The following is a 12,967-nucleotide window of genomic DNA, read 5'->3' as shown; positions in this document are numbered from 1 at the left end:
AAGGGTGTTATCTTTTCAGAAGAGCAGGTGCATACACCATCTCAGTTTTAATTTATTTTCAGCTTTTCTTGACCATGTCCCTTTAATGTGGAACAGAAAGTTTATTACTTGTTATCTCTTACAACTCAATAAGCTTCTCTCAGAGAACTGGGGAAAGACTTGACCTCACAGCGCACTTAAGGTTTCAATCATCATCTCAAAGGAAAAGCAAACCTTCAGCACCTCCCTGAACAATGCTCTTATAAGCCACATTACTGAATACATCACTGAAGCCTGATATTGTGTTGCTTGCACAATTTTCTGAAAAGGAGAATGATAAATTACAGATACACTAGGATATTCCAAGCACACTAACTTTACCTTTGTTGTCCATACTAAGCTTTAAATTCCCTCATTAAGGCCAGGTATCCTTCCAAAAATCTCACATCTATACGATGTGATGTGCAGTGGGGCTCAGGTAGTTTGTGTAAACATGCAGACTTAGCCAGGAAATATGGATTATAACCCCTTCCTTGCAGCGGCGCACCCTGCAGATTCCCCATTCAACTGCTTTCTGTCCTCAAACAAACCAGTTCATGCCCAAACCCATCTCCATCCCTCTTAGCTTGATAATACACTCACTATTCAAAGAAAAATGCTGTTCAAGCAAAAACTTTCAAATCTGCATGTCCTGAGAAAGATTCCCAGATCTGTATTTAGCCACTTTATTTTCAAAGATACTTAATACACACAAATTCCACTGACACCAGTGGACAGCGTAGCTGCTAAACACCTCTGATATCAGGACATTTTTGTTTAGCTGTTGAAAAAGCAAAATTTTGCAGAGTCTGTGGAATCTGAGCTTCATTTTAGGCCATTCCTCCTCATCTTTTCACAGGCTTGTCCTGTCCTCTCACGTAACTCCAACAGTTTTCTTAGCTCAGATTCATGGCAGCCTACAGCTCCTCAAGAGGGGAGCAAAGGGGCAGCACTGAGCTCTGCTGACAGCAACAGGACCCAAGAGAATGACATTGAGCTGTGCTGGGGAGGATCAGGTTGGCAGTAGGAAAAGATTCTTCACCAGAGGGCATGGGATAGGCTGCCCAGGGCAGTGGTCATGGTCCTGAGCTGCCAAAGATCAAGCATTTGGACAACACTCTAAGACGCAGGGTTTGAATTCTGGGTGGTCCTGTGTGGAGCCAGGAGTTGGACTTGAAGATCCCTGTGGGTCTCTTCCAACTTGGGATTTTCCATGATTCTATATCTAGGGAGCAGAAAACCAGCAGCAGTTCAAAGAAGTGGGGCAATGGATTTCCACACAGTTGAAGAGGTCCTCAATACCATCATCTTTGAAAATCAGTGTTTTTAGGGCAGAGTAGGGAACACAACACTTTGCACTGTCTAGCCATCACTTAAGAACCAAGAGCAATTGCCCTCCCTTCTCAGTCTCTAGGGAAGTACACATACCATACTAGAAAAGCAGATTTGAATTATGCTATGACAGTGCTGGTGCGTGAACAGAGAAATGTGCCACATGTTTTGTGCAGCATTCTAAATGCCCTCACCACTCACATTTAGGTCTGTGACGGCTGTCTCCTGAGCACGCTGACAGCAATCCTGTCAGCAAATGGCTCCATTTTACAGCTGGAGTGAAATGCTTTTGTATGAAGATGCCACCAGAGAAGGCACTGTGCTCTCCCACAGGCAATTAAAGTCTCAAAGAGATTTTAAAAGTTGAGCTGGACTTTGGATTGGTGGAAAAGTAATGAAGATAAAGGAAGATTCAGGGAAACGTGCTAACAGAAACCCTTGTACAGAATTGATGGCACATTACCTTTTCTCCCTTCCTTGTTAGTGAGTGGCTCAAAGGCAGAAGGCATGCGCCAGAAGTTGAGAAGGAGACACAAAACCCAACCTGAGGCATGATGAATGCACATTCCTGTGGCTCACAACTGGAAAGAACAATCCTTCAACAGCTTTAAGAGGCTGATATTCTTCAAGATGCTTTTTCAGAAAAATCCATGCCAAGGACTGGTTGTTAAGAAAACGCAGCACTGTCTATTATTCACTGATATACCTGCGGTGCCACAAATTCTTCATGTGGCAATGACGTCACTGATCTTGAAATCCAACTATTTAAGCAAGTACTAGGATTTTTCTCTCATTTACAAGTAATATTAAATGAAATGTCATGGCTCTTTTGAAAAATAGAAAAGGGGAGGAAGGCTGTAAAGGTAACGAAGTACAATCGCTTTTTTAAAACATCACACCACCTAAGAAATATGGTCTACCAAAAGGATGTTCAGATAAAATATATGTATTTTCCTTTAAAGCCTATACTGCATATGAAACATTGGAGCTCAGAGTCTACGCACATATTCATGTATAACCACCAGCTTCTCTTGCAGAAACCTGCTTTTGCTCACAATTTTACCGAGACATTCTGGTATCTCTTAAGGTCAAATATACTTTACTAAATGATTAGTTGGAAACAAGGGATGCTACCTTTCAAAACACAAAATCACTACATAGCTTAGGTCAACAAAACAATGAAGCTTTTGCTTATCACACAACTGTTGTAAAAAAAGAAAAAAAGTAACTCTAGAGGTCAAGATAATAGTGTAGCGTATAGAGAAAATTATTACAGCCTTCCAGTAGATGTTTCTGCCTGAGGTGAGTTACCAGACATATCCTCAGATTAAACTTTCATCAGCAGATCGCTTTATTTCATCAATCTTTCATTATGGCATTGCTTAGAAAATCATCTGGTCAGGTGTCATTAGAAAACCTTTTCATCTTCCAAAGCAAAATCTATCCCTATTTTACTACAAGTAAAATGCAGTTCAAAATGAGAGCTGGGGGATCACTATGGGTTTCAGAAAGGTCAATATAGAGGAAAACATACATTTCTACAGTATTTTAAAATTTTAAAACTTCTTTTCAGAACAAATCTGATTAGATTTTATTATATGGGCTCTTGGAATACAAAATGTTGCTAATTAACAGCATTCATGAGCAACATCTTCCAGAAGAGTTTCATAACAGAAAGTAGGACTTTTTCAGCTTCCCAGAAGGGTAATCCACAAAAAACACCAGTGCTTTCTTGCTGATATTGCAGCACGCAAACAAGAAAAATTAGAGTTAAGAAGTGTTCGGTTTCAATACAAATTGGCCAAATCCCTCTCCTGATGATGAAAGAGAAAAGATTAGTTTATTTGTTCTACCGCTGTTTCTCTGTTGATGTCCCAAATAAAATCTATTTTTGCGTAAACAGTAGAGGAAACTTTTACATTTTATGACCAAGAGGCAGAACAGGTTTGATGGGGTTATTTTTTTTTATTTTTATTTTTTAAACTTGGATGTGTAATTCGTATACATATTCCTTAAAACTAGGACTTCCTTCTTATTAAATAGGTGAGTTTCTGCAGAAATCTCAGTAGAATTGGAAATTATTTTTGGTCCCCAGGTACATTACAAAACTAGGAGGGATGGGATCAGAGATGTTATTTACTTTACATAGCTTTTCATCGGTGTTGGAGGATAACATGGCAAATCTGCAGGTCTGACCTCCGCACACCATGTTCCTGTCCTACTGATGGGGCTTACATTCACATTTAGGAGGCAAAAGACACGTTTCTCATAGATGCCCCCTTTCAGAATCAATGTTTCTATGACTAGTTCTGCCTTTAGAAGTAGGAACCCAACCTGGATAAATGTGACACATTATTTTATAACCATAACAAAATGATTTTCCAATTATTTTCAAGAGAAATCTAAGTATTTTAAAAGAGAACTGAAAATTCTTCAAAAATATTAATGAAAAGCAAAGCTAACTTCCTAAGCTGTATCACATTCAGATGTTCCTTAAAATGCTCTTATTTCCTGACCAAAGCAAGCTGCTACAAAATCTGACTTGAAGGGAAATGTGCTCTCATTTTCTAAAGCAAACAAAGCATTGTAATGGTTTATTCATAAGAAGTAAAAAGCTCTTTACTTCCCACCATTTCAAAGTGGATTTGCTCTTCCAGATCTCTCAAAAATCTGCACCAATGGAAGCAAAAAACAGTAAAATAAAGAAATATATAAATGTATAAATGAACACATCCACACCAGTCACTCGTAGTAGTAAGTAGTTTAGAAAGACAAAATCAGGTCACAGAAACAGTATCTTTCCTTTTGGAAATTAAACAAAAAATAATCAGAAACTTTGTTTTGCCAAATCTCATACTAAAAAAAAAATTCAGGGTTTAATATGACAATTTTAGCCAAAATCAGAGACAAAAAATAGATACTTTCACACTGAGCATCCAAATAATCAAACATAGGCAGAAAAAACAAGTTCTTTACTGTGTCTAAATCCTTACTACTTGGAATGGGTACTGTCTGAAAATTCTGGAATTGCTCTATATGAACGGAAACATTTTTGATAGACAAAACAATCACTGGAATAGAGAAACAACTTGCTATCCTGCTCTATATAAGCCACCTTCACAATCCTGCTCCTGCAGCCAGTGTTACATGGAAAGCAAGGTTGTTTCCAAAAGACTAGTCAGGAATGAGAGCTAGTGGAACACAGGTTCCAGTTCAGAAAAGCTTTGAAGCATGCATTTGGGATTGCTTCTTATGACAAGAGAATCAATCAAACTTTTCCTTTGTTGAATCAAATATGTCAAGAAAGTGGAAAGTGGAAACAAACACATACAAGTCATGGAAAAACGAGGAGCCATGAGAAATATCGGGCCATATTTGAAAACATGGTTTAATGTAAAAAAGTATTACATACATAAATGAAGTAAAGTTGCACATGCAGTTTTATGCATACAGCTGAATTCATCTGAAATGCTTGTTCAACACAGGTTTAGCAAAACAGAATAACAGTGATACACTATGAAGAGTAGAAATTAGAAAAAAAAAAAAGCACAGGTAAGAGAAAGAAGAATTTGCCCATCCTTTCATTGCCTCTGAGTCACAATTACTCAATAGGTTTGATATGTAACTTCCTCCTAGCATATCTGTACTCGGTATCAGCAAGTCACAAAAAGCACAAAATTAGTAGGAACAAATAGAGCGCAGACTCACCGGCCATTGTCACGACCCACTCCCCAGACTCTGATGCTCACTATGGGCTGTGAATGAAGAACTGTACGATCCATTGGGTCGATCAGGTTCAGCATGTCATTTTCCAATATCAGGTACATGTCTTTGCCCTGCAACTCCAGAAAATGTACAGTTACAGAGCATGTCCTCCTCTCAAACTGATTAGTTTTAAGGAGTTATGCCTACGTTGTTAAGCCTTGCATCCTCTAAATTGATGCCAACTTACATTTTGTTCCAAAAGCAATTAAGAACACGTTTGCTCGGTTCCAACATGAAAAAGACCTAAGACAACATTCTGCTACTAATGTATTTTTAAAAGATCCCAATCACAAAACGCTAACTTTTAAATGCAACTGTTTGACTCATTTAAATGCAATCTAGCGAGTTATTCAACAAATCATTTGTTTATCCTATCTTCAATGCATTCTTTCAAATACAGAAGAACCACACGTTACTAGTAAATGTTTGCATGAGCCCCTGTCCACACCTAGGGCAAAGCTCTGTCTCTCACACAGTACGTGCTTTGTTTCCATAAACTTTAGCCAATGGGCCATGGGAACAGACAGCTATTTGTACGCTGTCTTTTACTTATATGATACTCTTTAAAGAAATATTACTTAAAGAGGAAAACCTAGTAGTGAGGAATGAACAAAAATTCTGCCAGTAACTGCAGAATCCTGGAGCCAGGGTTTCTCGCTAACTCTTCTGGTGCATAAGAACAAGGAGAATGCTTATCCCCATAGAGGAAACAAATTTAGAAGCAATTTTCCTTTTGATGCTAATTCACAAATGCTAATCTTCCTCCTATTGCTAGCATCTGCAAAAAGTCTGCTGCTTCTTCTGCCACATCTAATAGTTCTCTTCTCAGAGACTGCAGACTGTGGAATCTCATGGAAATGATCCTGGACCCACAGTTGAGACTTAAGACAAGCTCCTGCTGATAAAAAGGAGGGAACTATGAGCTAAATATGGAGTAATTTGTTTTTCCTCTATTGTGCTAGAATCTATAAATGAACAAAAAGAATGGAAAAGCTCTGACATCCCACTGACAAATGTTTCAGAAATGACCTTTTTGTTCACCTCAATGACACAGAAACCCTCTCTCTGCCTGCTTACTGTGGTTCAAGTTTTAATGATGTGTGATTTTTGTGTTTTTACATGACATACATTGATGCCACCCTAACCTCAGGGATTCAAGGCCAGTTCAGGGAGAGGCAGACACTGCCCATTGATGGGGGGAAGGTAGTGAACCACAGGTGTTGAATCACAGGTGCCCAGCTTTTGTTTTCTGCCTCTCATGGGGCTGAACACTTCTCCCAGCCCCAAGTCCTCTAATGAGCATTCAAAGGGCACTGTGACACAGAGCTTGCAACACAAGTACTGAGAGGGCTGCAGGAGGGGAAAGGGATGCGGGCTGGTATGCAGCCTGGTGCCTATACAAAGATGTTGTTTAGCTGTAGTAACCTTGTGTGTAAATGAGACAAAAACACGGGAAACAAAATAATCTAGGATAGCATAGGTGGATGGGAATGATGATGAAACCAAACGGAAAACAGAATAACCACAAAGAAAAAGAGCAAGAAATGTGCTTGGAGGTCAGAAGCAGTAAATGGTTTGTACAAAGAGTATTACCAAGTGTTAAAAGATTGCTTTTTGGACCCATTTTCTACTTATGTATTTATTCCAGAAGGAAATTATTACAAGAAGGTAAAATCTGTTCATCATGCAAAATACATTGGGATTACAGTAATAAAATGAAATCCAAATTAGCTGGAAAAGATTGGAGAATGGGCAGATAAGTAACATAAGTCAATTATCCTTGCAGCTCAAGGGATAGATTAGCTGCAGCCAGAAGCAATATATTTTGCTAAGTTTTGTTCCTTTATATGTTGAAGGTATTTCAAAGATGGAAATACCACAAGGGCATGAAGAAGTGATTCAGGTACATGGGGAGCTCAAAACATGACTGACTCAGAGACCAACCTGAAGCTGCACGCTGAGGATGGTTCTCACAGGAAGAATTAGAAAGGGAAAGTGAATATAGGAAAGACTCAGGTCCAACAGCTTTCAGGGAGGTGCTATGTATGGTGGTATACAGGCCAATAGCAACAATAAGTCTTGTTTATGTAAGTGACTTTATGAGGTAGAAGAATGTAATGGATGGCAAAGTAGCAATACAAACAAATGAGCTTTTTTTTTTTTTTTTTTTGCATCATAGAGAACTGCGGAAGTTAGAAACTTACACAGATCTTCTTTCAAAGGTGACAGGAAATCTCACATTAAAGCCAGTGACAAAGCTTCTGTAGGGTCAGAATTTTATTCAGGGTGATTTGCTATTCTATTTCTTGATTTTTTAATCATGAAAACATGGGATGATCCTAGTCTCAATTTCACTTTCATTACATTCTAGCTAAAATAAATCTTGAGGCAATCTTAAAACCCCTATGTGCAGCCATCAACCCTAGCTTCGTAATAGATTTCTGCCGTATGTGCTTTATGTGATGTGCCAGTGATAACCACATGCTTTTCAGATTCCTCTCTAAACTGTGCCTCTTTCAATCACTCTTGAAATAGTAGCTTGTCAGCAGAAAAAAATGTTGTAAAGATTTCTTTTAAAAATCAAGATGGCAATTTACTCCAGAGGCCACCAATTCAAACACAGAGTCTCTACTGTTTCATTGTGCTAATGTTTACTTTTTAAATGAAAATTAAAAATAATTAATTAAAAATTCCTTTCAAGAGGACACAACTTTTCACCAGTTTGGCTTGAAAACTGGCAAGAGTTTTGAATAAAGACCAATGCAATTGATAGAGAAAAATATGGAAAAATGTGAGTATTAACTTTTAAATCAAAGTAAAACGTGCCTTTGAACTGATATATTTCAAGTTAATTCGAGTTCTGTCATCTGAAAAATGGATGGGATTACAAACTTGCAAAGAGAGTGGTAAAGAGAACTGAGCTCTCTGTTTTTTCCTCAGTTTGTGGGAATTTGACATCCATCAAGTTGAGGAACACTAGTTAACGCTTTCAAGAGTTACTGGAGAGGAAACAACAGGGAAATTAATGAAATTCATTTCCTTCTGAAAGACTGATATGTAATCATCTTAAAATAAGCCATCTGTCCATCATTCTCAATTTCATCAGACATGTTAGAAGCACGGTCACAGCAGTCTGGGTTTCTTTAAAGCCTTTTTGTCACTGGGAAGCATGTGACAATGTTTTCCAGGGCATTGCTCTAAAATCTCCAGCCAGGAGGATTCCACTGGATTCAAGTTTTGCTTGTGCGTCCACAACTCTGCTTCCACACAGGTGTGTACTAGTGAAGATGTAAACATTGAAGGGATGTCTCTGGGGGTGTCTGATGTCCTGAGCAGTTTGGAACAAACATGTCAGCACTGTCCTTGAACAGTTCCGACAGAGCTAACTAGGACAGGGAAATCTAAACACAGAATACGGAAATATTTGTCTTTAGAGTTGTTCTTTCAAACTATTTTACAACACAAGAAGCATATTCCAAGAGTTGAAATTCACATATTCTTACCTCTCCCCAAATGCCAACGGTGTCTCTGATGTCATTTTTGCAGTAAGAGAGTTGTCTGATGCAATTGTTCACAGCAACACTACTTTTTCCAGGAGCAAGATCCTCTTCTGCCATTTCTACCCAGCCCAAAGAGCGCACAGCAAAGCACTAAAAAAGGAACAAAAAAATATCTGAATACGAATCATAGCACACAACACATTGACTGCTGTGACAAACACACACACATAGGAATAATGGAAAAACCCTAGCCATAGATAGAGCACAAAGGAAAGTTAAGCTAGCATCTTGAGCTACTGGACTATGTATGTTGCAAAAATTACACTCACAGTATATCTCTACCTTGTAGAGATACATGTCTACAGTATATCTATGTATACAGACAGTATATGTCTACCTTTTAAGCAAAAAAAATTTTTTTTTGTAGATTACAGCAATCATTTTTACAGTAAGTTTAAGTAAGGTAGTTAACAATAAACAATTCAAAGACCTAAAAAAACAATAAAATATCGTAACGGAAAAGCAGGCTTTTTTCCAGAAGAAATTTAAAATGACCTTTAATACAAAACTAATTATATAGTTCTTTAAGCTCTGGTTTAGCCAACCAGAGCACTGAGCTGGCAGAACAATGCAAGGCAGTATTACTTTGCACATACGGTGCTTTTCGCAATCAAAACGGAATGGGAGAAATTCAGTGGCACTATCTTTACCCTACTGGGATTTACTGGGGTAGAGAATAAAAAAAAATTAATTTTTGAAAAACAAGCACAAACCAAACCACATTTGCAAAAGATGCACCTTCCTAACAGATACGCCACAGTTCTGTGATGGTCCCTAAAAGGTTCATCAGTATTGGTTCCTGAGCCAATATCCAATTCCTGCTACTTTCTAGGTATTTATACGGCAGCAGACCAAATCCTATCCCATCTTTTCATTCCAATTTTGCAGGAGTAACAAAAAGAAGCTTTTTAATTGAGTCAGTAAGTGGGTGGTGTCTCATGCTGACATGAAGCTGCACTCCTTGCATTCAAACCATGATGCTGCGCTGTGGAGGTGCAGGATTTGGGGGCATACATTATAAAAGCAGAACTGAGACAATTTGGAATTAATCACTGAAAATCTGCTGTAGTGTATCTGTTTTTTCATCCTCTGCCTCCCCTTTCCAGAGCAGATCAAGGTTTGAACTTAATTAGTACTGAGCCCTTGCACTCTGCTTTGACGTGTTTCTTCTGAAACATACCAGTGTCCTTAAATCCTATGTTGTTCTGGCAAACTGACTCACAACTGTTTCAGGAAATCTGATTCCCTGTTAGGTCTGGGCACAATGCTGACCCTGTGATGGCAGAGGCCAGCACTCATTGCAGTAAAGAAATCAGCATGTGGTGCTAAAGCAGATGCTGAATGTTCATTTGTTTTCTCCTAAAAAGTGCTGAGAGGTCAGCATGCAGCCTGCCTCCTGCACCCCTGGAACTACTCTGACTACGTATAGCCATGCATCTCAACTAAGGCAGCAGCCAACAGAAACTGAAGCTCCCATGCTTCCACATTTTTATTAGCTCTCCCTTCCCCCCAAGAAAGAAGGGAACTAATATGCAAATTCTCCTCCTATGCAGCCTATTGGAAAGCCACAAAAGCATTGACTTTCAGGTAAAAAAGAGATGAGGGAGAAAGGAGGAAATAATGGAGGAGTCACCGCTAAAGTGTTCTCTTCACTTCAGGGCTACGAAAGGTACTCGGACAACCACTTCTTAGCAATTATTAAGGTCACCCAATTGTAAGACTGCAGAATTATTTTTGGCACATCAGATGCTCATGAATCTTGCTGAAAGTGCTGTGATGCCCATTGGGGTATTAAATATTTATATCAGCAAGCTTTTTAGATACAGAATTTTTACTTTTCCAGAAGGTTGTTCTGTTGTTGGTGGTGGTGGTGGTTTTTTTTTTTTTTTTTTAACACATATTTCAATACTGCATTGAATCACAGAATATTAGCAGGGAGAATAATTTTCTAAATCAGGTTAGAAGTGAAAAACTAAATATATGTAATAAACACATTATTTCCTTATTTCCTTATTATTTTCCGTATCTCAATCTGCAATATGTAAGCTGATTTCAAACTGCAGAGATAAAAACAGCTGTACTGAATGGAGTATATCTTAAGCAGTTCAAGTTGACAGCAAGCACACTTATGAGTAAAGATGGTGAACTGTTTGTTTTTGTTGTTTTTTTTTCCCCTTGGGCACTTTTATTCTCATGTTGAATTCTCCAGTGCTGGTACCTGCTGTATTTCTTTCCCTTTGCAGCTCACTGTAATGACAGCAGAGCGAGCTGAATGGGACTCTCTGTTGTCCATGCCATGTATTCCCCCTTTGCGTGAAGGGTTTGGATCCTCTCCTGTCTCCAGTCCCTCTCAGTGTGTCCAGGCCAGGTACGTGAGGGAAAACCAGTTGGCTTCTGACACCAGGCAAATCTTTGTTTTTATAAGAAGCTCTTATATTAACCAAATTAAATGTCTCACAACAAGTTTATCAAAAAAGCGTATTTCCCAACGACTCCCTACAAACAAAAAAGCAGACCTCTTAGTAAAACCCAGAAAGATGCAACACTGCCTAGGAAGTATCATGATGCCTGTGGCTCTAAGCATACATAAACAAGTGCTTGTTTGCTCCAAACCTAACCTGAAAAAGAAAACTCTTCTTGGTTGGCTCCAACACATGTTGGTGTGACTCAGAATAGACTTTCATGCAGATTTCTGCACTAAGTAATATGAGTAATGTACATTACATACCACAGCTCATTTATCATCAGTCTAATTGACAATAAAAGCATATAACCCACACACATATACAAAGGGGATAGCAGAAAAAGTGGGCGCATGCATGCTGCATTCCCCCCTCTGTGTATTGCCAGTACCTTTAAAAATCTTACAAAAGATCCACTTTGTGTTTTACTCCTTTGTTTGTTTGTTTTGCAGGGATTTTGCTTGTTTTCTTAACTATTTGGCTTAGAGGTACTCTTTAAAACAAAAGAAAACAAAACCCAACATAAACAATCTACCCAGTCTCTCCCTTCAGGTGTGACCTAGTTCTTAAATTAGGGTCAGCTGAGTTAGCGATGACAGCACCATTGCTTTCTTAGCACTGTAATGTGGCACCACAGCTCCTCAGCTCCCATCAGCCACATTTACTAGCCAAGAGAGAAAATGCTGCCTTTGAGCTGAGTGAGCTTAGCTAATGCACCCTCTTTTCTCCTGGAACTAATGTGTGCAGTCACAGCCAGCCACGCTGAAAAGGATTGAGGGCAGCTCTCCTTGGCTAAGAGTTGACGGGCTCATTAAAGCAGCCGTCCCTGGTAACTTCAGCTAGTTAACTACCCCTGCTCAATGCTCACAGCTAATTATTGGCAAATCATAATTTCAAGGTAATCCAGAAGCTAACTTCTGGCCTACAGTGACTCCCTCTTTTTCTCTCACAGGGAGTTAACAAATAGCCTTTATATCACGTTACATATTTTCACAATTAACTTACAAAATAACACCATATAATTTTCTCTTCCAGGTCAGGACACTCTGCGTTATTGTACATTTTGATGTCTAAAAAGAACAATTTGGAAAAATGTATCTGAATAAATAGAACATGATTTTCCTGCCTGCATTAATCCAGTGTCCCCAGACTCCTTCCAAGAGCTGCAAAGAAAACTAGGTCTGAAGCAAAGTAAAGAAAGCTGAAGAACACAGCAGGAAAAAAGGCAGACTTAGGAATGGTGCACTGTATGAGGATCACACGGACAAAGCTTTATGCTTGGTTTGGCTGGAAGTGGGCAGAGGATGTGCAGGGAGAATGCTTGCTCCTCATCCCAACTGTGTCTTTCAGAAATCTTGTCTGATTCTATGAGCACAGCATGTCTGAGACAGCTAAATGTAAATGTTTAAATCGCAGTATGACAACAGTCTCATCTCAGGTGGAGACTTCACTTTTCCTGTTAGGCAGAGTGCATAGGGTGTGCTGCAAGAAAAGACAGCCAAAGAAAGCCATCTGAACATACTCTGCCCCATGAAGAAACAGATGAGCAGAAAGGAAAACACAGAAATCCCCACCCAGTTTCCCAGTACCAGGGAGCATATGTCTGCATAGATGCAAATCTAATTAATGTTCTAATTAATATTAATGGCCTGTAGTCAAAGCATCAAACTCATAAATGCTGTAATCTAAACTCTGTAAAACACTGTAAACCTCTCTGGCAGTGCAGGTCAGCCCTGAAACATCCACCCAGGCTGAGGTTTGAATGAGTTCAGTGAATGGTGGTTCATGCTCCTGCTCTTTGGTGTCACAGACCACTCCACCACCAGGTAC

General features: G+C 39.1%; 1 protein-coding gene across 10 annotated transcripts in view; it reads right to left on the bottom strand.

The window, feature by feature from the left end:
- APBB2 (amyloid beta precursor protein binding family B member 2) overlaps positions 1-12,967 on the bottom strand; it is a 150,532-nt gene that overhangs the window by 33,418 nt on the left and 104,147 nt on the right. For all 10 annotated transcript variants that reach the window (XM_010710245.3, XM_010710246.3, XM_019614890.2 and 7 more), the window contains 2 exons: positions 8,619-8,765; positions 5,059-5,186 (listed from right to left, as the gene is read on the bottom strand). In XM_010710245.3, the coding sequence (XP_010708547.1) occupies positions 5,059-5,186; positions 8,619-8,765 (275 nt within the window). The remainder of the gene's footprint in view (positions 1-5,058; positions 5,187-8,618; positions 8,766-12,967) is intronic.

This window comes from Meleagris gallopavo, chromosome 4 (genome assembly GCF_000146605.3).
Source record: "Meleagris gallopavo isolate NT-WF06-2002-E0010 breed Aviagen turkey brand Nicholas breeding stock chromosome 4, Turkey_5.1, whole genome shotgun sequence".
NCBI lineage: Eukaryota > Metazoa > Chordata > Aves > Galliformes > Phasianidae > Meleagris > Meleagris gallopavo.
The sequence above is the reverse complement of the archived record's forward strand: the minus strand, read 5'-3'. Positions and strand labels throughout refer to the sequence as shown.